The following is a 26,639-nucleotide window of genomic DNA, read 5'->3' on the forward strand; positions in this document are numbered from 1 at the left end:
TGGGGAACCGTCTGTTCTATGAGACGTGACCGGGCCGGCCCTGGCCTGGGGCTCGCCGGCAGCGCAGAGCCCACCGGAGGAGCGGCGGGAGGGGCCGAGCCCTCAGGCCGTTCGCGCCCCCTCAGGCCGCAACCCCCCCCCCCCCCTCGCTCCGTTACCGCGGGAACGCCGCGAGCCTTCCCGGCAGCCCCCGCGCGCCGCCGCCGCCGCCATCTTGAGGCCTGGCAGCGCGGCGCGTCCCCGCTTCCAAGATGGCCGCCCGGCCCTCACCGGGCGCTTCCGGCCCTGCTGAGGCCGCGGTTCTGGTAACGGCGGAGCGGCCGCGGCCCGGCCCGGGCTCGTCCCGCCGGCGCGGCCTCTGAGGCCTCCGAGGAGCGGGAGTAGCGGACATGGCGCTGCTGCTGCGGATGGGGCTTCTCCGCGGCCGCCGCGCCTTCTGGCGGCCGCCCGCCGCCGCCTGGGCCCGGCCCCGCGGCTGTGCCTTCGGCGGGGTTCGCGGCCTGCAGGTAACGGGGCGGTTGCGTGGCCTCACCGAGCACCAGGGGAGAAGAACGGGGGAGAGCGGTGTTCGGGCTGTTCGGGAGGGACCTGTGGTTGTGCCGTCCCGAAGGTCTGTCGTGTCAGCGCTGTTGGGCACTGACTTGGGAAACACCGTGGAAATAATGGAATGATTTGTGTGGGAAGGGATTTTATTCTTACCCCCTGCCATGGGCAGGGACACCTTCCACTATCCCGGGTTGTTCCAAGGCCTGTCCAGACACTTCAAGGGATCCAGGGGCTTTACATTCTAAGAACTGCTTTCTAACATGCCTTTAGAACAAAAAAACAGGCACATGGGGGAAAAAGATGAGCTATTAAGCGTTTTGAGCATGGGTTGTCTATTTCTACTTGTGCTTTCTTTGCTCTGGGTCATAAACATTTCCCAAGTCAGGTGGGAAGTGCCCAACCAGGAATCCCATCCAGGGCTCCAGCTGCTGTCCTGACACTCACCCACAGCGTTTCCCTGCTCAGGAGTTCGAGTCTCAGGGAGGCACACAAAGCTTCAGCAGCCGCGTTACTTTTCCAATTGTTGTCTTGTTTTTCTTTCTCTCCTTCCTCAGAGCCTCCTGGCACCAACACTTTCCCTACCACGTCAAGGTCTCCTGACAAAACAACTCATAATCCGGGACCCAGTCAGACTTTGGAATCTCCTGGGTGAGTCCCAAGGAGCAGGAGGGGAAAAGGTCTGATTTCATAAGAGAATTGACCTTTCCTTGCCTTCCCCCTGCATTCCTGAAGGTGCAGCAAAGGTGTTTTGTTCCTGGATGTGGGAGCTGGGGGTGTTTGCAGGGATCCAGGGTTGTGTTTGGTGCCAGGAATGAACAGTGGCACCTTCCCATGAGGAGCTCAGGGGACTAAAAAAGTACTGGAGTCGTTAGACTTCATGTTTGTAGCTTTTTTTGGCTTTAATTGGAGTATCCTCCAGCATTCCTGAGAAACCTGATTTAATTCTATTACCTGTATTTCCTTGAATGAGCATTCCCAATCCCAAGTGTGAGGCTGTTCCTAACTGCCCACACCAGTTGTTAGTGATGGCTGTGCCTTGGGAATTGTGTATATGGTTCAGTACTAAAGAAATTCCTCCAAATTATTTCCCTTGTGCCATCAAAACAATCTCTGACCTCTGCTTGCCTGCAGGTAGCACCTCCTGGTTTGCTACATCCAGCTCTCAGGGGAGCAGCCAGAAGAATGGAGGATTCAAGAAGAAATCTCCCCAGGAGGAGGATGGTATGTGTGTGCCAAAAATTCCGGGGTTTACTGAAACACAGGGAGGAACACAGAGATCCTCCTTCATGCTTCCCTGTACTTGCACCTTCGCCCTGTACAAGCCTGGAGATAAGAGCAAGTTGGAAGGAGCATTTTGGTTTAGGTGATGGACTGGAAGATACAAGACAGATGATAGAAATGATAGATGATTTGGCTTGGAAGGACATTAAAGCCCATCCAGTCCCACCCTGCCATGGCAGGGACACCTTCCACTGTCCAGGTTGCCCCAAGCCCTGTCCAGCCTGGCCTTGGGCACTGCCAGGGATCCAGGGGCATCCACAGCTGCTCTGGGCACCTGTGCCAAGGCCTGCCCACCCTCACAGGAAGGAATTCCCTCTAATATCTAATCAGGGGATGAAAGATCATGAAAGTGACTCTTTGTGGGCCACTTTGCCTCCTGTGCAGATCTCCCCGTTGCTGTTTGCAGTGGCATTGCCCCTTTATGAAGGGGGACAGTAATATTACCTGGGGTCTTTTTGAGAGGTTTTGTTGTACAGCATTTTGACTTAATAAATTTGTATTAATTAAACCCAGTCATTTAAGCTGGATTTGGTTTTATTTGCTTGTTTTCACTTACCTTCAATATGGAGATACCTCTACTTCTAGTGAATCACAGAACTTTGTTATAAATTCCCTAAAGAGCTCTCAGCTGTGTTACTAATTTTTCTTGGTTTTTCTTTTTTAAATCAGTCTTTCTAGATACTGTTTTTTTTTCTATGTCTTTCTCTCCTAAGCCCCAGGCATGTGAAGAATTTTTTGGAAATGAGTTTTAACCTGTCAGTCACAGAGTGGCTTGGATTGGAAGGACCCATAAAATCATCCAACCCCCTCCAGAGCTTTGTACTGCAAGTTGGGAGGCATTTAATGTCATTACAGACTATAATATAATTTTATAATTTATTTTCTAAACTTTTACCTAGGTATCACTAAATGGTGTGAGCACTTGGCTTTTGCTTTGTTGTGCTTAATAATTGAATCCTCTTGGATTTTTTGCTGTTGAAGTCAGAGGTCAGCTGCTGCTGACAGCCTGGCTGGTGTCACTGCAGTGTCCTTAGAGCAGTGGTTTTTCCTTGATAGCTGGGATGAAGTGCTCAGTGGGGGGGGTGAGTGCAGGTCTCAGAGTCCTGGGAAGGACTGGAGTGTGGAATTGGTGTGCAAGGCCAGGGGATGACTGAGCAGGCACCTGCAAGTGCAGTAGCTGTTCAAATCAGTAACCAGCAACACTCTGTGTGCTCCATGGCCTCTCCTCCTGTGATTAATGGGCAGCCTGGCTTTGGGAGGGGAGTGCTGCCCCGTGTCTCCAGGGGAACACTTGTCTCTGCTGTAATTATTACAGAGAACTCTTCAAACTGTCACCGCAGCCCTTGCAAAGATTTTAATCAGAGAGTTCACATTTGGGGTTAATGGCAAATCATTGCTTGGTGGAGACTCAGAAGCTGGAAGTATTCCCACAGCTGCTGCTTGCAAGTGTCACATCAGTCCCTGGGACTTGTTTCCTGAGTGCTGTGGGGTGGCTTGTGGTGCAGTGTGGATGTTGTGCTGTACAGACAGTCACGCTTCACCGCAGCTGAGAAATAGATGGGTTTTGTACTCGATTAAATGCAGACTAGAGGAAAGCTTGCTGGTGCCTTGCAACTTTCTAGAAATGGGGTTCTCTCCTGAAATTATTCAGCTGCAGGTTAAAGGTCCTAGAAAGACCCAATTTCTAGAAATGGGAGAAGTTGTGTCAGGATGTCTAATGGGCAGCTTTTGCCTGGGTGATGTTTTTGTGATCACACCCCTGACTGTGTGTGTTCAGAGCAGGTTATGGGCCTCCACTTGGTCTGAAATGGAATAGAGGAAAGTGCTCTAGCAGGAGTTGACTCTGACACCTTTAAGGAACTTGCACAACCATAGATGGACTTTTCCTGTCAGGATTCACTTTCTTAAGTAGTTTCTTTTCTCTGTAAAATCTTATTATTTAGAACCAGCTCAGCTTTCCAGGATGTTGTGCAGACCTAAGTCTTGTATCTTTTAATTTTCCTTAATAAGACTGTAGTGGTTGTCATCCTGCAGCCTTGGGATGAATTCCTTAGTCCTAACAAAGCTGGATGCAGCAGATAACGCTTGGTGAGGGGATGGCAGGAGAGAACAAAGCGGATGGGCTGGACACGGAGCCGGAGCTTGTCACAGACCTCTGAAATGATGACTTCTCTGCCAAGCTGCATTGATTCTATTTAGGAACAAGCCTTTCCTGTTCAGTGTGGAGCAGGGCTGGGAAGCAGTGAAAAATGAGGCTGTGCCTCTGAAGGACAGAGGACTTTTTTTAGCAGCTGCCTGGGTCATATGTTTGTCCCTGTGTTTTGTTGCAGCGTGCGTAGGGCCTAATTGGTGACCGGTGATAAATGCTGGTGTCAGGACATTTGTTATGAATTTGCAAATAAATCAGATCTGGGCTGCAGCACTGGTGCATTAGAGCCCAGTGGCACAGAATGAATTTATTTCTGAGTGTGGAAGGGTATTTATGTGTGCCATGGTGCTGTTGCTGTTAAATTATATATCAAGAGCAAGTGCTAAATTATATATTGGGAGCACTCACATGTGACTGGAAAGAGGAGGAGCTATTTGTTGTCATTTGAACAACTCAGACACTGGCCAGCAGCTGACATTGAACTGTGCTGCGACAGCCCTTTACAGCCCACAGAATTGTAAATTTGCCTGTGTGGTGCAAAAAAAATGTGTTGTGAGACTGGAAAAAATATTTGATGGCAAATAGTTGAAGTAAAACATCCCTTTTCCATGTGTCATTGCTTCAGTGTGGCTGTAGTACAATAAAAGTGTGGGAAAGCACATCCAGCATAGGAATCCCTCTTGGATACAGATCCTTAATGTGGGCAAGTTATCAAACCCTCTGAAACATGAGGTGAATTGTATGGGAGAAAATCCAGGGAATTTGGTTAAGGCAGATGGATTTGCAGTGTATTTATGTTCTGTGCTATCTCCCATTCTCTGCAAATGCAGGTATTTACTGAGGTAGTGGAAGCATTGCTGGAGGTGTAGTGCAAGTGCCAGGAGATCAGGGCTCACCTGGAAACAATATTGTGCTGTGGCTTTTACCAGGGACACTGGGATTACTCCTAGTATTTTCCACTGTGGAGCCGTGTTGTATATAAAGTGAGTTGTAGTCATTCTGCAGTTTGATTTTTAGCAACAAGGGTCCTGTGGCTTTATTTGACCTCTGTCCCAATGGGGCCAGGCAAGAAAGTGTCTCATTTTAGCCTAGAGTGATATTTGGTGGGATTTTAGTGGGTTTGGTGCACTAGGACCATGGGAGCCCAGTCCTTCAGGGGAAACCAACCATGCAGCCCAAAATTCCCCTCAAAAGTACCATTGTGTTAATCTTTGCCATTTAATTATCCCTTTGGGTCAGAAAACTCCACAATTCCACGCTAATCCTTTTTCCTCTGGTATCTTTTTTCCTAAAGAGGAGGAGAAACGCAGGAGGAGGGAAAACCAGATGCACCTGGAACGTTTGCGGGCCCTGCTGATCCTCACCTTCGTGGTGCTGATGCTTCGCTTCATGATCAGCGAGAACAGGGAGGGGACCAACATCTCCTGGAACTACTTTGTGAATGAGATGTTGGCCAAGGGGGAGGTGCAGAGGATCGAGGTGGTGCCTGAGAGTGACATCGTGGAGATTTATCTGCACCCGGGTGGAACTCCACATGGACAAGTTGTGAGTGACTCCCTAGAGCTGTGAATGAGCTTAGATAATACTGCTGAAGGTGACTGAATTAATGGTCAATGAAACGCCAGCTGGTAAACTTGCTTTAGTTCTTTTCTTTCTTGTATTCGAAGTTCAGGGGGCTTCAAGCAACTGGAAACTAAGACTTCCAGTTTGAGTTGTAAAAATAATTAATAATGGCCTGGGGAAAAAAATCGTGTGTATTTCTAAAATGCTGGAGAAACTTAGTTTTCTTCTACCAGCTCAGTCTGATATGGGAGAAGGTATCCAGGAGATTGTAAACTCTTATGACTGGATTTTGTTTCAAATGTTTTCTGCTGTTTGGGTTTCAGTCATGAGTGTTCTGTCAATCCCCATCAGCCTTTTTTCCTAAGACCAGAGGGTTCCTAAATTCACTCAGAGCCCTGGTGTTAGTCATGTGCTCCCGAATTCATTGATGCAGCATCAAAGGGTGTAGCATGAGGCTAATTTTTACCTGACCTGTCCATGCTGTGCCCCTCTGCTCCTTGCAGATATTGATATGTAATAAATAACATTTCCATGCTGCTGTGGCTTGCCTGTCCCCAGAACGTGACCCTGCTGTACACCATGCGCGTGGCAAACATCGACAAATTCGAAGAGAAGCTCAGAGCTGTGGAGGATGAGCTGAATATTGATGAGAAAGACAGAATCCCCATTTCCTACAAACACCCTGGCTTTTATGGAAAGTATGATATAAATTTGTTCTTACCGTTGCTCTTGTATTGGTGACAGCATCCTTTGCTTGGAAAAAAGTGACTTTCATCTAAATGTTATCTAAATACAGAACAGAAAAGTGAGCTTGGATTTGGAGCATTGAATGAATGTTTCTGAAAGATAAGGTGCTTTAGATGTACATTAATGTTTGAAAAGTGAGGGTCTTAAGAATTCTGTAATGCAACATGCAACAGGCCAAAATGTTTCAGGTCAGGGTCACCGAGTTCTTGCTCAGCTGAACACTTTTTGTTCTCATAATCAACTATGCAAGTGCAGAGTGTGATAGAAATCTTGGCACCAAATGATGTTACAGCCTGGGCCGTGGAGAAGGCTGGGGATGCACTAAGCTTTCCTTCCTCATTATAATGCTTTGGTTTTCCCACTGGAGATGGCCAGTGTGTGTAATTCCTCCTCCCAGACACCTTGCAAAAACGTGAAGTTTGTGTCTGAATGGATACCTGGGCTGGATTTTATCCTCTCATCAACATTTGGATCTTTTTCATATGTAGTTGAATATATGAAGATAAGCTTTTTTAACTAATCATGCGGTATGAGACCTTCAGTTCAAATTCAGAACTTGCCAATTTTTTCAGACTTACGTGTAACAGGAAGAGAGGACTGAACAGACAATCAGCCCCCAACGCAAGCTGTTTCCCCTGCTCCTCAAAAGAGATTTTAAACCATTTTTTAAGAGCTGTGATGGGCTGTTAAGTCTCTCAGAAGACATGTCTGGAGGATTTGGTCTCAATCTGGAGTTGGAGCCTGTGAGGTGCAGAGCCTTTGCAGGGCTCAGCTCGCTCCACGCTGTGGGCGCTCGGGGTGTTTCAGAATTAATCCTGTTTGCAGAGCAGACAAACTGAAGGTGACTTTCAGGTTTCAATGTTGCCATTGCATCTCTCACTGAGCAGAAACAAATGCAGCTGGGTATAGAACTCCTGCTGGTCCCTTGCTTCAGTAAATCATTCCTCTGTGAGAGGTGGAACACACGTTCCTGGTGTGGAGATAAGCACAAAAGTGTGGCGAGGCCGGATGGTTCCTCAGGCATGTGCAGCAGAACAGGGGCTCACCAATCTCAGCCTGTCATCTGGCATAGGATCATTTTTCCTGCTCTTGGGGACAGCCTTTGTTTAGAGCTCACAGGGTATTTGTCCTCAGCAGGTTTGTTCTGTAACTGTGTTAGACCTGGGGTGTCATGTCAGCTCCCCATCTCCCTTCTAATGCAATGGGTGTTCCAGAGGATTCAGAAAACTGACAGTGTTGGTGCTGGAGCACTTTTTTTTTCTGGCATAAAGGACTCCTGAGAAATTTGACTAAGTAGGATCAAGCAGTCTCTTAATGGGAGACCCACACTGTGATTTCTGCCAGGATTAGGATGGTTGGAATCCCTATTGTTACCAGACACTGTCCTCTGCAGTGAGCTCCCTTTGGAGGCACTGCCAGCCCCAGTGGATTCTGCTCCGCGTGTGATCTGAGTGCCTGGAAGTCCTGCTTGTTTTAGAAGCAGAAATGCCTCTGAAGTGGATGGTGAGGTCGAATTTCTTCCACAGCTGTAGGCAGTGTTTGCCAGTGTCCTCTGCTTAACTTCTTAGGTTATGTAATGATTTGGGTTAGGGGCTTTGTATATCTGTATAAAAACCTGCGCAAGTTCCATGTTCTTAATCATGTCTGCTCATGTGCACTATACCCTAAATGTCCTTTGAAAGTAGTCATGTCTGGTAGTATTGACCAGGTGAAGCTGAATGCTTCAGTTCGTTCTTGTCTTTGTCCTTTCAGTGATGTCCTTTCCCTGATAGTGACACTGGTGGCCGTGTCCATGCTGTGGAGCATCTTCCGTCTCTTCAGGGTGGCGAGCAGGGCCGGAGGCTTCAACGCCTTTGTGAGTAGCCTGGGTTTTGAGCATGTTTTGCAGCCTGTGGGGAGTCTTGGATTCTGCTGGGTTATCTCCTCCCCTTTTCCCAGCAAAGTCAGTGCAGGATGAGGATGAACTGGTGCCAAGGACTCTCCAGCCTTGCCACACCTCGTATCTTGGGCTGATCATCTCCTTGGCTGGTACCTTAACTGGCCTTAGCCGAGGTCCCTTCCCTTCCCAATGGCAGGAAGGGCTGAGCTCAGGGAATTTCAGTCCAGTTTGCTGTTTTCAAAGCTTGCTAATGAGCTGCAGCTGCAGATGGTGTTTTTCACTGGGCCCTGCCAACATGCCTCCCATACAGCCAGAAGTAGGAATTGCTGCTTTCTGCAAAATGAGTTCTCAATTTATAAAATATGTTCAGATTCTGGAGTTCATTATGTGTTGGCCTGTTCTGCTCCTGCCGCATGCCTCGCTTGCAACACCAGGCAAACCTCCTCCTCCTCCCCTCTCCCACCCTGGCCTGGATCAGCTGATGAAGCTGTAGGAATCAGCCCGGGGTGCTCTGTCCCTGACCGCAGGGATTGGGGATGAAAACACTGTGAATTCAGTCCCTTGTTGGATTTCCCACTCAGTCTCCTCCGCAGTTCTCTTTTGGCTTTGAGATTCTCTTTGAACAAAAGGATGCAGCTGCTCAGAGAAAAGGAATATTTTAAAGAAGTGTTGAGTAATGAGGCCTTGAGGACTAGATTGTGTCCTTGCTTAAGTGGGGACAGCCAGGCCCTGAGTTTAACTCTTCCTTTGGATGTTTCTGAGGCCTCAGAAGCCATAAACTTTCTTCTCAAAGAAAAAAACCTCCTCAGTAGCTGCTTTGAGTAGAACATACTGAGCAGTTATGAGTGGGATGTTTAACTGAATTCTTGTTTTGACTCTCGTTGTGGCTTCACATGCATCAGGAGATGGAAACGTGGTGGCTGTTCTGTTTAAGAACCTGTAGTTTTGGCCTGGGGTGTTTCCAGCAGAAACCAGCAGCAACATCAAAGACTCTGCAAAGTGTCTGTGCTTTCACAAGTATTGGCAATTATTTACCATTGACAGTTATTTGCCATCAACACATATTCCTTGGAACTGTGACTGTCCCATGTGTATTAAGGATCAGAGCATTTAGAAATCAGGGAGGAGATCCCAAATAAGGTTTTGGACATCTGCGTGTTTTTAATAATCATTCCTGCCTGGTCTACATGGAGTTTGAACTGGATTGTTTTGGGACTATTACTGCAAGTTTATTCTGTCTCTTCCCAACATGTGGATAAATAAAGTTTGAGTCAACCATCCATCTGGGAACTTTCTCCAGAGCAAAAATCCGTTAAACACCAGTGCTTTGGTGGGGACTTCAGTGGTGTTTGGTAGGGACATCTGGGCTGTCTCCCTGGGCTGGGCTGGCTCCCAAAACGTAGCAAACAGCCTTTCCAGACTGTTGCCTTGTTCAAAGTTGTTTGGTCCTTGTTCTGCCTTCCCCAGAACCAGCTGAAGATGGCTCGTTTCACCATTGTGGATGGGAAATCTGGAAAAGGGATTGGCTTCAAGGATGTAGCAGGAATGCATGAGGCAAAAATGGAAGTCAAGGAATTTGTGGATTATTTAAAGGTATGTAAAAGTAGAACAAAACAAATGTTTGCTGCCCTCCTTCTGGGATAGAGGGATGACCTGGGGTGGGGATGCTCTGCTCTTCATCCTTCATGGTTCTGGGCAGCCTCTGTTGAAACAAGCTCTGTATCTCCAGTTCCGCAATGGGAATGCAGACGGAGCTGCTCCTGTTGGCAGCTCAGAGTTGCCCAGGCTGAAAACATTCTGGGGAAGCTCTGGGAAGCCCCACTGTGGTGCAGGTGCTTGGTGTGAGCTGTGGCTCTGACTGGGCTGTGTTGTCCTTGCAGAATCCTGATCGCTACCTCCAGCTCGGGGCCAAAGTGCCCAAGGGTGCCTTGTTGCTGGGCCCACCAGGCTGTGGGAAGACTTTGCTGGCCAAGGCCGTGGCTACAGAGGCCCAGGTGCCGTTTCTGGCCATGGCAGGCTCCGAGTTCGTGGAGGTGATTGGAGGTGAGGTGCTCCAAGGAACGGGGGGAGCTCTCTTTGTCTGTTGTGGAGTTGGAGGGAGCTGGCTGGGCTTCCTGCAAAGGACAGGGCTTGGCACGGGGAGGATGAGTTGGATACTTAGACTGAAGATAAAAAAGGTTTTCAGTGATGCAGTTCCTTAATTATGTAGTATCTGAAGTGCATTTCTGGTTGCTGCTTTCTGACAGAGTGCAGCTGTGGTCCTTCACCTGCAAGCATCCTCTCTGGCTTCCCTGTACCTATTATTAAAGGCCTTGACTGAGGCTTCCTTCCTTGTATGGAAATGCAGATGGGGAAAGTAGGGCCTCTCTGTGCCTTGGGATTTCCATCCTTCTCCTTTTCTTCCTTCCTCACAGATCTCTTGAGACCCGATGAGGGTCAGTATGCAGGAAAATGTTGACTATTTCTGCTCTGAGCTGTGGGAGGAGCGGGAGGCCATGTTAGGAGCTGGGAGCAAAGCTCCTCTTGTAGGAGTCCCTGCAGGTTTAGGAGCCCAGTTAAACCCAGCCCCAGGACACACTGAGCCTGAGGACTAAACACGAGTTCTGGGAGGGTTTGTCTGGTGTCAGGTGTGTCATTGAGGGCCAGTAGTGCTGCTCTCCAGCTTTGCTAACAGCTTTAGCTAGCGGGTCACAGTTTTTGCCTCCCTGCAGGCCTGGGAGCCGCCCGCGTGCGGAGCCTGTTCCGGGAAGCGCAGGCTCGCGCTCCCTGCATCGTCTACATCGACGAGATCGACGCCGTGGGCAAGAAGCGCTCCACCAACGTGTCTGGCTTTGCCAACGCTGAGGAGGAGCAGACCTTAAACCAGCTGCTGGTGGAAATGGATGGTCAGTGTTTCTTCCTGCCCTTATCTCCTCAGAGGTCCAGCTGTTGACCTGTTCATCTTTGTCCTGCTTGAACTTGCCTGGCCTCTGCAGTGTTGTCTTGCTGAGGTCTGAACCAGTCTGAGCCCATGTACCCCATCACTAGTCCCTTAATCTAGTAAACTTTAACCCCCTGGAATTTCAGTCCAGCTGGCCATTGCATGTTGTTGGATACTTGTTGTATCCAGTCTGAGACAGGTAGTGGTTCAAAGCCTGTCAGAGTTTAGAGTTCAGCTGTCCTAAAGGGACAGAAGTGAAGTAATATATCAGTTCTCCTGTCCACTGCCTTATGTTTGTGTTGTCTGCCTTGACCACAGGATCTCTGAGATGAGGGAGATAAGCTTTGCAAACAAGTCCTGGTTTGAGACCACACTTGGGTTTGGTTTCTGGCTGTTGTGCACCTGGAATTGGCCCTTTGCTCAGACACCTTCACACAAAGAATGCTCCTTTGGCAGTCCTTAGTCCTGTTTCTGTCCAAGCCTGCAGCACTGACCCAACTTGCAATATTTCTGTTACTAAATCTTACTATTGCAGGGTGAGGAATAACCAACTACCTGCCCATGAGGAAGAGTTTGTTTCAGTTTTCCCTTCACTGTAACTGTGATTCATAGCTTGACTGTCATGTTATCTCATCACAGTCTTCATATGAAAAACTAGAAGCCATCATGCACCACAAACTTCCCCAGACCCAGGTTCCAACTGCTGGCTCTGTACGGAGTGTTTCCAGTGAAGTAGATGATCCTTAGAGGAAAGGCCAGTGCTAACACAGCCCAGCAGTCCTGGCTTGGCTGGGTCCTTTTCTCCCCTAACAGTTTTAGGGTGAGCTGGCCTCTGAATTAAATGGAAGCCTGCATGTCTGTTCAGGAATATGTAGTCAGTACATTCCACATCTCTATCCTAAAAATGAAAATGTCTGATTTCCATCAGTCTGTAAAAATTAGGTGTGGTTTCCAGAGTGTTTTCCTGGTGAGTCTCAATGCAGAAATAAGGATTCAGCTCAACTGGAAAGTGAGTTTAGAAGGTAAATATTATCCTCAGTGTGTACTTTATGGTCCCTTGTTTGCAGTGTGCTGCCTGGTTTATTTTTAAATCTATATTATCTCATTCTTTATTCATGTCTCGCACAGATCATGTACAGAGTCCTTCATTTTGCTCGGTGCTTTATCAAACACACACAAAAAATAAAACAGTCCAAGGAGTAGAGAGTGTCAAACAGGAGACAGCTGGCAAGGATGTCAGCCTGGTGCTGGGAACATGGGATCAGCAGGGATCCTGGCACGTGTCACTGGAGTGTTACCTAACAGAGTGTGTCACCTAAAACAGCACTGATGTGCCACGTGCAGCACAGCAAAACAGTTCCCAGGTTGATGGAAAATGAGCTGTTTAGGAGGGGAACAGTTCTGCCCCAGGAGTGGTGAGTGTTTGTAAGGAAGCCTTGAGATGAAGCTTGAGAGCTCTGGTTGAGCTTAAATTGAGGGCTGAAGGCAAGACAATACCATAGGCCCAAGATGGGTGTTAATTGGAGGGAAAAAATGCACAAAACCAGATCAGTGAGTCATCACTGATTGTTGGATTTCTGTGATTGAATGAGATTTCTTGGAGGGAAGGGAGAGCAAGGAAAGAAGGATCAGAACTCTGCATTGGACTGAGTGCACCATGAGCTACACGAGGTGAGTGCAGGCTGGGGCTCAGTCACATTGGTGTGAGCATTTTGGAGAAATCAGAGGCTGTTCCCTGAGCAGCCTCGGGTTCCTTCCCTCTGACAGCTTGCTGTGAGTTGGGGAAGCACCGGCCGTGGTGGGAGAAGGGGAGGGGCCGAGGGAGCCTCTCCACAAAAGCTGTTTGTGAGTGCAGGGAGTGACGCACAAACCCCGGCTCTGCCGGAGCAGGTGCCTGCTTTGAATAGTGAATCTTCCCTCTCAAACCACAGACAAGCGGAAGAGGAATGTGACCCAAATCTCTCCTCTGTTCTGGATGCTTTGAGAGGAGCTTTGGCAGTCCTGGGCTGAGCTGGGGGTTTGTGAATGGAAATGCAGCGTGGCTTTTGGTAGCAGCTCTTCACCTGGAGCCCTCAGACAAGTCCTGAGCTGTGCCATGTGCAGCCCTGAGGCTTCCTTCAGGAAGGGGCCCCATTTCAGTGCCACTGTTCTCCAAAGGCCTTTGGCAGGTGACGCAGTGTAACCCTGCAGGTGAGATGCCCACCAAGCAGTGTGTTGCTCAGTGGGGAGCAGGGCACTTGCAGCTCTGCTAGACCCTTTTCCCCTTTCCTTTCTGGAGTGGTTCATTTGTGACCTTTGCAGGAACTCTTTTTTTTTTTTTTCAGGCTTTGTTTTCAGAGCTGTCTCTCCTTTGTTGATGTGATGAGGTGTTGTTTTTGTAGCCCATTCCTTTGGCTGATCTTTGCCTGTGACAAGCCAGGTGGTGTTTCATTAAGCAAGTGGGGCAGAAGCTGATGTGAGGAGGATGCTCTCAGTGCTTCTGGTTTTTTATTTGTTCTAATAGTCAGACCTATTTTAAGAGAGTCTTCCCAGCTGCAAGGCAGATAATGCTCTGTGCCATCTAATCCTGCCATTCCTGGAGTGCCTGCCAGTCCCTGCTTGTTTATCCCACTCCAGAGTGCAGTGTGATACACGCCTGAAGGATGCTCGGCTTCATCCTCTCCGGCAGCTTATTTAGGCAGGAGCCTGCAGAGAGGGAGCACCAGGTCTGCTGCAGCACAGGCTGGCACAGCCAGTCCCCTGCCTCACCTGGAACCTTGATCTGTGCTGAGCTCTCGCATGCTGACACATTTGGCAGCTCTTCTGCTGGAGCTGAGAGCTGAAACTGGCCCAGCTTACGTGCACGGAGCCGCCTCTCCACAGCGTGGGACTTGGCAGAGGGAAGCACATGGGACTGTGGTGTCCTTTCCCTGGGAAGGCTGCTGTGTGCCAGTGCTGGGGAATGTGCTGGAAGCAGGTGACTCATGCCCAGAGGCCTGCAGGCACCTGGGGGATTGCAGTAAATAACCATGTGGGGCAGTGATTCAGTGGGAGCTCTGGCTCCCCACCCAGGCAGCACAAAGTCTGCTCCTCTTTGCCCTCCTGCAGCTGCCAGTGCCCTGCCTTACCTTCCCTAGGAAATCCTGTCTGTCTTTGCCTCCGTTGAGGCTGCTCTCAGGCAGCCTGTAAATCCCAGTGCTCCCTTCACCTTAAAGACCTGGAGACAGAGCCTGCTCTGACTGGCTTGGCCAAATTCTGTGCTGATAATCAGTGCAAAGCTCTTGGGTTGTGTTTTGTGTCTGGTGTGGGTTCTGCAGGGCTGGTCTGTGCAGGGCCCTGCACAGTGCTTGTAAGAGGTGAGGAGGCAAAGAGCAACTCATGCTGTAACATGGCCCTTGTTGGGTGGCAAAGCTGTCCTCTCTGTGCACTAACCTGAGCAGCTCCCTCCCCTGGTGGCCTGTCTGTGACTGAAGGCTGAAATAAATAAAAACTGAAAGGGCTTTCCATGGAAATTTGTGGAAAAGGCTGTTTCAGCTAGGAAATGCTGCTTGTACAATCTGGAGTTACAGGCTCAGGAATTGACTTATCCTGGGGGTGAGAAGGCATCTGTGAAGTCATCAAAACAGAGATTCTGTTCTGGGTTCTAGCTGGAGCAATTTCCAAGTGTGGCAGTAGGAAGGAGAAAAAGAAGTCTTAAGCCAAGACTTATTAAGTAAATGAGAAGGGGATTTCAGAGTATCCATGATAACCAGGGACTGGCCTGGGTCACCTGGAAGGTTCCTTCCTGGCTTTACTCCAAGCTGCAGGAGACACTCAGCCTCAGCAGCCCCAAAGGGTGCTGTGCACACCCTCTGGCTTTGTGTAAAGCTGTGTACTGCATCCCCTGCCTCCAGCCCACTGTGTGCCTGCAGTGCAGCGTGAGGTGGGGCAAACCTCCTCCCCGGTCCTGTTTTTGGCAGGAATGGGGACCACGGATCACGTCATAGTGCTGGCGTCCACCAACCGCGCCGATGTCCTGGACAACGCCCTGATGAGACCTGGCAGGCTGGACAGGCACATCTTTATTGATCTCCCAACACTGCAGGTATGTTCCACCAGCTGCCTTGTCCTTCCTGTGGCTGAGGTATCCCAGCCCCTGCTGGTCTCACTGGGCTGGCATGGATATGTGGAGCCTCTGTGCTCTGAATCAAGGATTTGTGGTGCTAATGCAGCGGCCCGTTCCTCTGAAGTGACAGCTCACTGGTCTGGAGGTCTCTGCTCTGGTAGAGCCTTGGCAGTGAGTACTTCTGTGAGGTTCCCTTTGCCATGCAGATGCAGAGTTATGTTTGTGTCTTCTCTTCAGGAAATTGGGAAGCACCTAATTGGCAATTGGCTGGTGTGAGAGCTTAAATTGTCATGTGCCTTGAGCACTATTTGTTCTGTAGGTTTATTGCCCTCCCTATCCTTGTAAGGCTCCTCATTTTCCTTTAGGCAGCCTGTTAAGTGACTTTCTCCTTCTGAATGCTTTTTAAATCCATTTACAAGAGTCTTCCATGTCTGCTGTGTTGACATTTGTAGCAGAGTTCTGGGAATAGGCTCAGCTGCAGTGAGGATCTGTGTGCTGTGCCAGCACAGGCTCTTCCTCTCCCATCTGTGCTTCACTGTCCTCCGCAGAGTTTTCAGTGAAAATACCTTAAATGCCTGATAGAATCTGGCCCCGGAAGCATGAACTGTGCAGCTGCCCTGAAGGAGGAAGGGGAAAAACCCTGGCAACTGAGCCCATTGTTTGAGTCAGGATCTCCTGGACCAGCTGAATGAGTCACTGGTGGCTGCTCGCCAGCAGCATCTCACCCCCACCTCCATCTGGGAAATGGGTGCAGGCTGAGGATGGGCTCTGTGGTTTGTGCTGGTGAGGAGCTGCTGGATGGGCTCTGTGGTTTGTGCAGGAGCAGGTCGAGGCAGTCAGAGTTCCTTCCTGCGAGGGCTTACATGGTGAGGGAGAAGTTAAGACAGATCAGAGTGAGAGTGAGGAGGGGAGAGTGGCCCTGAGAGAGAAAGCTGTGACTCAGGGAGAGCCTCGTGCATCTGTTGGGAATTTGAGAGCTGGGTGTTTATCAGGGCTGCTGGAGCACTGGAACTCTGCAAGGAGAGCCCTGCCCTCTGCTGGCACTGTCGCTGTCCCCTCTGCTGGCACTGTCAGTGTCCCCTCTGCCGGCAGTGCAACCACCCTGCTCCCTGCCATGACAGCAGGGCCCCGTTGTGACCCCTGGCAGGGCTCAGGTGCTGGGTGTTCTTTACAGGAGAGAAAGGAGATCTTTGAGCACCACCTGAAGGGCCTCAAGCTGATCCAGGACGGCAGTTTCTACTCACAGCACCTGGCAGAGCTGACCCCAGGATTCAGTGGTATGATGTGTCCTTGGGCTGCTCCTGCTCCACTCAGGCTGGAGCTCCTGGGTGCTGGGGATCTAACAGGGAGTTTTGGTCAAAAAGAGCTTTTTTCTCCTTTTCTGAAAAATGGGAAAAAATAGTGGGAACCTGACCAGCTCCCTGGTGAGCTCTGATGAGCAGTTATTCATGACGATTTTCAATCTTCTGAAATATGTAGGACTAGCAGGGTGGGGAGGTAGGGAAAACACCCTTTTACAATGCCCAGGTGCCTCACTCCTAAGGGAAGGAACCAGTCATGCTCCTCTCAAAGCTGTTGAGGATGAGGTGCTGCACTTCAGAGGAGAGATTGTTAAATTGATTTATGTTACCAGGAAAGTGGTGGAAGGAACAAGTAGGAATTATTTTGCTGATCAGAGTAGAAATTGGACAGCTCTGCCTGGCTCCTGCATTGAGCCTGCTTCCAGGGTGGGTCCCTGGGAGCTTGAAACAGTGCTGAGCAAGGGGCTCCAGAATTCCTGTTCATGTGGAGTTCCTGGAATATCCTTTTGGGTTTCCCCTCTCTCAGGCCCCAGCACGCTGCCTCTCCATGACTGCTCTCAGCAGCCCCCCGCCACCATCACCCACCCACACAAACTGGGAACAGATGTTCCTTCTCTGCTCTCCGAGGTCGAGCAGAGCAGCAGCCTGTGCCAGCCCACTGCCCACACCAGCCCTGTCCCTGGGAGCCAGCCTTGGCCTCAGCCTGCTCCTGGATTGCTGAGCTCTGTGTGGTATCAGTGTTCCCTGCCAAAGCAGTTGTATTATTCAAATCCAACATCAACACCATGGGCTGGGGTTGCTCTCTGTTCCCAGGGAACAAAGAGCACAGGCTGTTTGGCTTCCTTAGGTCCTTCTCCAGATTTGTTTGTGCCCATTCCTCCTCTGAGTTCTCTGTCCCATTCAGACCCAGTGTAACTCTTGTGAACTCGTGTCTGCAGGAGCTGACATAGCAAACATCTGCAATGAAGCTGCTCTTCACGCTGCCAGGGAGGGGCACAAATCCATTGATACCTCCAACTTTGAGTATGCCGTGGAGAGAGTCATTGCAGGTGAGAGGTGCAGCCATTCCTTGGAATTATGGGCTGGTTTGGGTTGGGAGGGACATCCAGTGCCACCCCTGCCATGGCAGGGACACCTTCCACTGTCCCAGGCTGCTCCAATCCTGTCCAGCCTGGCCTTGGGCACTGCCAGGGATCCAGGGGCAGCCACAGCTCCTCTGGGCACCCTGTGCCAGTGCAGCAGCATTTCTTGATGTTGCCTCAGGGTCTGTTCTGCTCAGGTGAGGGGGTTGCGTCCCAAAAAGACAGATGGGTCCAGAGTGTGCTCTGGCCTGAAGGTCTCCAATGACAGTCACAGAAAGTTCTTTGAAAAAGACCCCAAATGGCTCCATCCTCCTGAATCTGCAGGAGTCTGAGCCCACAGCTCAGGAAAAATGGCCACTGACAAAATAATAAAGAGGAAAATTCTAATCCATGTGAGTTTTTCGGTTTAGAAGGTTGGGGGGGTTGTGTTTTTGTTGTGTTGTTTGTTGTTTTTTTTCAACAAGAAGAGTGACAATATCACTAAATTTTTCTTGCTGCTCTGGACACCTGCTACATAAATATCAATAGCAAATAGTCTCTGCATCCTCACCAGCAAGAAATTAGAGATTTTTCTTTCTGCCCTCCAAGCCCAGGCTTTGATGAATTGGCAGAATAAACTGTAAGACAGTGGAGCACTGTTCTCCCTCTGAGAACATCCTGTGGCCTTTCCCTGCTGCTTGTGCCACTGCCAGGAGAGAAACCTCTGGAGATTTCCCTGTGTATTGTAGGGAGAGGAAAAGAGTTCCCAGGACTCTAGACTTCACCTGAGGGATTTGGATCTGGTGGGTTTTGGGCTGAACTGCCCTGGAGCCAAGCTGTGGATCTCATAATCAGACACTGAACTGCTTCCAGGCTCCATTCCCAGCAGGAGCCTGGGCACACAGACTGGCACTCTGCCTTTTTAGTGGAACGTGTGGAACAGGATGTTTGTACTGGGTCAGTTACTTCCTGATCCTGGAATTAGGTCCTGAGTGTTTGCTTTATCAGAAAATGCTCAGAGAAGTCCTCATTTTAAATAAGATGTTTGAGAAAATTCCTCACAGCTTCACCTGTTGTGGAAAAACAAACCCTTGGAGTGCTTTGGTTAAAAACACAAATCCCAAACTGTACTCAGGAGCTCCCAAGAGTGGACAGGGAGGCAGCTGTAGTTGTAAAACAGAAATTCTCATCAGCTGCAGCAAAGATCACAGAATCCTGCACTGGTTTGGGTGGTTAGGGACTTTAAAGTCTATATTCCACCCCCTGCCAAGGGCACAGACACCTTCCCCTATCCCAGGTTGCCTCAAGCCCCATCCAGCTTAGCCTTGGACATTTCCAGGGATGGAACAGCCACAGCTGCTCTAGGCAGCCCTGCCAGGGTCTCACCACCCTCACAGGAAAGATTTTTTTTTTTTTCTGATATTCCAACCAAACCTCCTCTTTTTCAGTTTGAAGCCATTCCCCCGTGTCCTGGCACCACATGCTCTTGTAAAGCTATATTCTACTTTCCCATCTGCAGGAGCACAAGCACCAGACTTGTGGAGACTCACTTGCCTTTTCTTTCTTGCCTTGCCTTGTTCCCCACACTGGGAAGATACAGCAAAAAGCAGGGAAGGCTGGGGGGCTGGCAGCAGAAGGGATCTCTGGGATCCATGTGGTGGGGCATGGCAGGACATGAGCTTTGGCAGTTAAAGCTGCCTGGCCTCACTCAGGCTCGGGTGTGTGTAGGAAGCCACGGAGTCTTTGTGTTGCTTAATCAGATTCTCCCATATTAGCAGGACTGGCTATTTTTTGTAGACAGATTCTAAAAGACCCCAAACAACCCCCCAGGCCCCTGTATTAAATGTACCCTTTCCATGTCATAGGAATGCTTCTGGGTTTCACAATCCAGAGGGCATTTCAGTTCCTATAAAAGCTTTTCTTGAAAGAAAGAAGATATTACTGTGCTTTCCATTAGGAGCTTCTGGTTTTAATAAGAATGGGGTGGAATCAAAAGGGAGGTCTGCAAGTCCAGAGGCCCCGTCAGCCTTAAAGCTTTGTGTTGCTGTAAGGGAGGAGCAAGAACTTCTCTCTGTGGTAGTTCCCATTGTGTTTTTAGTTTGGGAACAGAAAGCAGTCAGTCAGGTCTCCTGGGAGTGAGGGTAGGAACCTGCTGAGCACACAGAGGCTTTTAGGGCTTGGCTTTAGAAGATGGAGCCTATTTTCTTGGTGGGGTTTGTGTAAGGCCAGCAGAGATGCGCCAGAGTTGTTTCCTGGGTGGCTTGTGTCATGAATGTGATAACTACAGGTTTTCAGGGGACTTCCATGCCTGGACATTATGTAGGAAAAGAAATAATCTTGGTAGGTACACTGTGTGCTATTGTGAAGAGCACAGTAGCTCCCTCAGTGGGCTGGCAGGGATTTTTTAAGTGTTTCTGGGTATGTATGTGTGTGTGTGTATATATATATATATATATATATATATATATACACACACACACATATATTTATAGAGAATAGATAGATCTTTCTGTGGAAATAGCCATACAGGGCCATGCTCACACACTGCTGGGGGCAGGGTAAGGCACTGACTGACGAAAATCAAGGCAGTTGCAATTAATCTGCTGTTCCATCATGCCTGGCGGGGCACAGCAGTTTCCAGGGTCCCTGAGCAGTAATTTTACAAGATCTGCCACGCTAATTTTGTTGTTTCCTTGTTTAATAAAACCCTTGACTTCGTTTAAAAGTTCATGTTAATAGAATGTTGTTTTCCAAGACATGAAGCAAGCTTGGTGCAATATTGGTTCTGACTGGCTGCTCTCCCCTCTGCTGCCCTGGGCTCTGTGTGGGGACTCTGGCCTGCAAATCCTGGGACCTTTTTGCATCCAACATTCTGATCTGTAATTAGTGCCTGACACACTGTGTGTTCTGTACTTATTCTTCCTACGTGCTAGAAGTTTTACTTCCTTTTTTTTTTTTTTTTTTAAATTCTTTTTGAACTTGTTCTGCCGAGTTGGAAAATGGATACTTTGGAAAATCACCTTCCTGGAGAAAGGGTTAAGTGTGAGTTATGGCTTCATTTGCTGGTTCTCAGGAGCCTGGGAATAAGCTCATATGGAGCATGCCATGTGTAATCAGAGACATTTCCAGGCTCTGGAGAAGGATTTCTGTATCTACTCCTGGACTTTAGCTGATTTGAACACTCTTAATGCACAATTTTCTCAACTGGGACCTCGTATATATGATTCAACATCTTTCTTCTCTTTTGTTCTGCCTCAGGGACTGAAAACAGCAAAATGAGCGTGAGACTCTAGCTAGTCTCATTTTGGGTTTTGTTGTGTGCGATTTTTTTGTGTTGTTTTCAGATTCTTTCCACACAAAAAAAAGTAAGCTGTCTTTTTACAGATCCAGCCGTGGGAACAAGGTTCTTGAGCTGTGACCAAATCAAATGTCAAATTATTTGTCTAATGATTAAGTCTGTTGTAAGGAGAAGTGGGAAAAGTTTCTGCCAGGGTTTTCAAGCAATCCCAGGCATGGATTGCTTTCCACCTCATGGCCAGGGAGCACCTTTTCCAAACATTTTAGCTAAAGGGGTTTTGCTGCCTCCCCCTCTCCAGAGTCAGCACAAACGGTTCAGCCACGGGCTGTGCCCTGGGCTGGACCAGGTTATGCCCCACTGGTTGCACCTGTTGATAGCTTATCAAACCCTGGTGTGTGTTCCCACAGGCACTGCCAAAAGAAGTAAGATCTTGTCACCAGAAGAGAGGAAGGTGGTGGCGTTCCACGAATCCGGGCATGCACTGGTTGGGTGGCTGCTGGAGCACACCGAGGCCGTCATGAAGGTACCTCCACCTCCTGGGAGGGGAGTCCCAGGGGCTTCCCTGTCCAAGATTGCCTTGTGGTACTTGTGTGCAGCTCTGTGAGCCTGGGGCCGTGCTACTGCAGAAAAGTAAATGGCAAATACAGAATCACAGAATCATGTTCCTTGGAAAGGACTTTTGAGGGCATTGAGTCCAGCTATTCAGCACTACCCAGCCCTCCATTAAACTAGGAGAGGTTCAGGCTGGATATTAGGAATCACTTCACTGAAAGGTTGGTTAAGCATTGGAACACGTTCTCCAGGGAGGTGGTGGAGTCACTGTTCCTGGAAATGTTCAAAAACAAGTGGATGTGGCACTTCACAGTGTGGTTCAGTGGGCTGGTGGGATTTGGTTGAAGGTTGGGCTTGATGGTCATGGAGAGCATTTCCAGCCTTAATGATTCTGTGATTATATAAACCATGTCCCTAATTTATACCGTAGAGAAATCCATTATTAGGCTCCATTGATGATAGTGCTGGTGCAAAGCTGATTAACAGCTATAGGAGAAGCCTTGCAATTAAAAATTACAAGCAACTGAGTCTCCTGGTGCTGCTGCTCAGTCATGCACTTCTAGGCCACTCCGTGTGTACACACATCCAAATGTGATCCCTTTCCCAGCACGTTGCAGCCAGTGAAGCCCCTGCAGGAGTTGCTCTGATACTGATGGAGAGATGTGTTTTCCAGACTGGGAGGTTGTCTGCCCGAAGCCCTTCTCTGCAGGGAAAGGCCTCTTTGGCACCCTGGGATGTCATCTGTGCACATCTCCTCCAAAAGCAGGGACACTGGGGGGAGGTGGGGAGTGAAATGACAAGGGTGACAGCTCCTTGGCCAGTTACCAGTAGCACATTCACTCTGAATGACCCATTGTGTAAGCAGAACTGGTGTTAATTACTCTCATTTAGTGGCTGGGGAAAATGGCTGTTATTTTTCTGAAGGCTCCTGTCTTTCTGCAGGTAGTCTTAGGGATTCTGGAGCAGAATCAGTGAACTCCGTGTGGCCTATACACTCCAAAGTAACTCCTAAATTTCAGGATTTCTGTGGCTTGCTGTTAAAGATAATTTTCTGAGCAGGAAGTGTGTTTGTGTGGGATGGCAGAGCCCTCGGTGCAGGAATGAGGACACACTGCTATCCTTGGCCATGTGTCTGTAGGCCAGCCTATCCATGACTATGGACAAACTTCACTGGGAATGCAGAGGCCTCTTGCTGCCCTCCCTGAGGTGCTGTAGGGAGAGCTCTGCAGTTCTCTGAGCTGAGGGAGCTGCTCTGTGTTGTAGGTGTCCATAGCTCCTCGGACAAACGCGGCTCTGGGATTTGCACAGATCCTGCCCCGGGAGCAGTACCTGTTCACCAAGGAGCAGCTGCTGGAGAGGATGTGCATGGCCCTGGGGGGGAGAGTGGCTGAGGCCATCACCTTTAACAAGGTCACCACAGGTGAGGAGCCAGAGCCTGGCATGGGCAGGTGGAGGTCCAAGGGGATCTGAGCAAGGGATGGAGGTTTCCTGTGCTGGCAAGAAGAAATGTCACGTGGTGTGTTTTGACACTTGCGAGCATGGAGGTCTCAGGGCTGGTTGTCACTGTCTTGTCTCAGACTTGTCCCAAAGCCTAAGGCCACAGTTGCACTTACTGATTAGGCTCTTGAGAAGACTTTTTTTGAACTTTCTTTGCTGTTTCCAACTAGTTAAATCCAAATAGGATCACAGAATAGTTTGGGTTGGAAGGGACCTTAAAGCCAATCTCATTTCACCCCTTGCCGTGGGTAGAGACACCTCCCTCTAGACCAGGTTGCTCTGTGGGCAGTGCCAAGTCTGGACTCAGGTGAGCTGGCCACAGAAGGGTCACTGTGTCACTCCTGGGACCTGCAGGAGGGTCCTTCAGTGGGTTGAGTGTTCTCCCCCATGGGCTGCAGTGGGTCCTCTGCACTCAGCACTGGTAGGACATTTGTTTGTGCAGGATGTACTCTTCCTGCACTGAGCTGAGAGCTGGCCAGCAGTGTGTGTGTCTTTCCTTCCCAGGAGCCCAGGATGACCTGAAGAAGGTGACCAAGATTGCCTATGCCATGGTGAAGCAGTATGGGATGGTGCCCAGCATCGGGCAGATCTCCTTCCCAGACCCCGAGAGTGCCCCTGGCATCGGCCGGCGCCCCTTCAGCCAGGGCCTGCTGCAAATGATGGACCACGTAAGGCCCCCCTGGGCTAAGGGTTTCTTTTTGTTCTTTGCTTTCTGTACTTCACTGAAAAATGGCAAGTGGTTTTCACCTGAACAATTTGCATTTTGCTGTTGGCCAGTGAGTGAGCACTTACCTGTTCCATGTGTCAGGGCTGTGCAGTGAGGCAGCAGGAACAGGCAGAATCCCACCTGGCTATGAGTTCAGCCCAGCAGCCTGTGCTGTGCAGGGCTGAGATGGCAAGAAACCTGTGTCTTAAAGTCACAGCTGCACAGTGTAGATGTGTGCACTTCCTAGACGAGATCTAACCAATGGTTAGATGGTCAAACTGACTGCGGATCAGCCTGTTTTGACAGGAAATTTGGCTTCATTGCTGGAAAAACACATTGCTTTAGTTGAAAAGTCAAAAAGCTGGAAACAAAAAAGCTCTATTTCAGAAGCACCATGGCTGTGCTTCCTTGGGATTTGTGCTGAGCTGCGTCTTAGGCTCCTGGACAGCCTTAATCTGCATTTCCCATCGAGCTCTGCTAGGGCAAGACTTCACTGCCCCTTATCACCAGCACTTCTTGGTGTGTTTTTCCAACCAGTTTATCCATAGTTTCTATTGATGGGAACCACATTCTGCCTGGCTCAGTTTGCAGATTCCATCCCTCAGCGCTCTCCTTGTTTAGCCACACATTGTGTTTGTTGCCACCTACACCCCAACTCCCTCTTCTTGTTTCTTCAAGGAAGCCAAAACCCTGGTGGCTCAGGCTTACAGGCGCACAGAAAAGCTCTTGCTGGAGAACCGGGACAAGCTGCAAACAGTGAGCTGAATTGTGTGGGGGTTTGTTGGTTGGTTTGGGTGTTTTTAACTGGTGGTTTTGCTGCTTTCTGTGCTCTGTAGCTCAGCTGTTGCAGTGTTGTCTCTCTCCTAGAAAGTCTTGTTGTGGGAGTGTTGGGAATGAGTGACTGTTTACTGTGTATCCCCCAGATTCAGAGCAGGCACGGGAGGAATGTGTGTGCCTTTCCCAGCAGTGAGTAGTCTGCCTCCTCACACCAGCTGGTGTTTGCAGGGTAGATAGAGGAGGAGGAGTGCTCTGTGGAAATGATCAAAGCTGGAATTTGTGTCCTTCACCTGCACTTCTCTGCTTGCCTCTTGGCAGTGCAATTTTCTGGAGAGCTGACAGTGACTGTTTTTGGGAAGCCAAGCCAGTAATCAGGTGGACAGTGTCTGGCTTTGGTGCAGGAATATGGTGCCTTGGCTGATGGGAGCTGGTTCCTGCTTTCTGGTGATTCCAGGCAGTTTTCACCTCCTTAATGTTTTGTGTCCTGACAGTCGTGATCTAGCCAAACACCCTGGCACATCCCCACCTGTGCCAGGAGCTCTGTGCCCAGTGCTGAGCCAAGCCTGGGTCAAAGCACCCTCTGCATCTGTTTGACTTCCCTTCAGAATTCCAGTCTGTGACTTCCAGAATGACCAGGGACCAACTGAATGTTGCCTGTTTTGCAAATCAAGCAATTCTTTTCCTTAAATCCTCTTTTTAAACAAACAAGAACAACAACAACAACCCCTTCAGCTACGCAGTGTCAGGCCTCCAGTGTGTGGTAAGGAGAGAGCTGGGACACGCTGCTGTCCCCAGGACAGTGCCCTGGCAGCTCTGGAGCAGGGATCCTCAGGGCTGTCTCTGCAGGCTCCTCTGTCCTGCTGCTGCCATGTAACAGCAGCCAGATGTTTGCTAGAGGCTCAGCACAGAAAAACTTTAAAGTGCAGCCAAAGTATCTCCAGAGTCAATGTTTCAGTTGCCAGGCCAGCGTGTCACATCTCGTCAGCAGGATCGAGCAGTTCCACTCTGGACAGCCACCTGCTGCTCCAGAGGGGTGGTGCTGCTGCCAGAGGGGCCAGAGAATTCCACTCTTCTGGAGAGGAACTTGTGCTGACCTCCAGCCCCTGCCTGCAGGAACAGGCAGCTCTTTGTTAGCTCTGTGTGTCCAGGGAAGGCTCTGGGTCTGCCAGAGGTCTCCAAGCTGCTGCTTTGGCTCTTGGGCAGGGCCACAGGTGCAGTGACAGCGGCAGGAAGGACACTTCTCTCATTGTTCCTGGAGCTCTCATTGCAAATCATTCCCAAGAGCTTGCTTTGTTGCCTGCAGTCCCATTGTGTATTCCTGGCCAAACGTGCTCTTGGGAACACTGCTGGAGCCTGGAGAATTTGGTCCTGGCTCCAGTAGCTTCAGGGTCACCCCGTCTGTGGTGGCACAGCCGGGTCTGCTCCTGGGGGGCTGCAGGTGCTGGGGCCTGAGCTGAGCTGACAGTTCAGAGCAGCTCAGAGAAGCAGGTCTCTGCTCTCTCCAGGGGCTCCATCCCTCATTTTGTCTCCCTCCCCTTTTGCAGCTGTCCAATGCCCTCCTGGAGAAGGAAGTGATCAATTACGATGACATCGAAGCGCTGATCGGGCCCCCGCCCCACGGGCCCAAGAAGATGATTGCTCCTCAGAGCTGGCTGCAGGCAGAGAGGGACAAGCAGGACACCAGGGAGGAGGAAACACCTCCCCAGCCACCGAGCCACGAGGAGGAGGAGGAACCACGCCTGAGACCAGTGTGAACCCACTCCATGTGGAATGGGAGGGCTCCAGAGGCTTCTTTTGGACACAGACCCTCTGCCTTCTCAGCTCCAGAATCAAAGGTGCTGAGCAGGGAATTGCTGTGCTGCTGCTGCTACCCCAAGTTTAAGGGATGGCTGCATGAGCTCTTGGGGCTTTATCCTGCAGGAAGGAGAACTCAGGATTTCAGAATTGATTCCTAGCAGGGTGGTGGTGATTAGGAGTTGGGTAAGTCTGATCTGCTGTGGAAGTTTCTTGTACACAGGAGCAGGGAACGTATTCCAGTGGGTGGAAATTCCCATGTAAGCCAGTTCTGGCTGTGCTCTGTGCCATGGCAGGAGGGCAGGGCTGTGCCCTCAGCATGGGGACACCCCTGTGGGGCTGAGCTGGGCTGCTGCAGCTCTTGTGTAACCTTTGAACACAACACACAAACAGCCCTGGCTGGAATAAACTGCCCACAACGTGCTGCTGTGTGTATACAATGTGTCAGGCTCTGGGGGTGTTTTGGCACACATGAAGGTCATTA

At 49.8% G+C, this 26,639-nt stretch overlaps 1 protein-coding gene across 1 annotated transcript; it reads left to right on the forward strand.

Moving 5' to 3' along the window:
- The first annotated feature begins 240 nt into the window (after window positions 1–240).
- Window positions 241–26,579, forward strand: SPG7 (SPG7 matrix AAA peptidase subunit, paraplegin). Its single transcript, XM_059857550.1, has 17 exons — window positions 241–506; window positions 1,101–1,194; window positions 1,678–1,767; window positions 5,271–5,521; window positions 6,098–6,237; window positions 8,039–8,141; window positions 9,633–9,758; window positions 10,046–10,208; window positions 10,877–11,050; window positions 15,024–15,148; window positions 16,344–16,446; window positions 17,409–17,519; window positions 21,237–21,352; window positions 22,645–22,801; window positions 23,383–23,546; window positions 24,263–24,340; window positions 25,906–26,579. Exons 1-17 carry the CDS (start codon window positions 390–392, stop codon window positions 26,113–26,115), a joined length of 2,322 nt encoding a protein of 773 aa, XP_059713533.1. The 5' UTR covers window positions 241–389; the 3' UTR covers window positions 26,116–26,579.
- The last annotated feature ends 60 nt before the right edge of the window (window positions 26,580–26,639 follow it).

This window comes from Haemorhous mexicanus, chromosome 12, assembly GCF_027477595.1.
Source record: "Haemorhous mexicanus isolate bHaeMex1 chromosome 12, bHaeMex1.pri, whole genome shotgun sequence".
Lineage (NCBI taxonomy): Eukaryota > Metazoa > Chordata > Aves > Passeriformes > Fringillidae > Haemorhous > Haemorhous mexicanus.

What these genes read in the sequence shown, in the direction of transcription:
- SPG7 (XM_059857550.1), top strand. Translation starts at nt 390, where the DNA reads ATGGCGCTGCTGCTGCGGATGGGGCTTCTCCGCGGCCGCCGCGCCTTC. An exon ending in GCGGGGTTCGCGGCCTGCAG is followed by an intron (nt 507 to 1,100) that starts GTAACGGGGCGG and finishes CTCCTTCCTCAG; the next exon opens with AGCCTCCTGGCACCAACACT. An exon ending in CTTTAACAAGGTCACCACAG is followed by an intron (nt 22,802 to 23,382) that starts GTGAGGAGCCAG and finishes TTTCCTTCCCAG; the next exon opens with GAGCCCAGGATGACCTGAAG.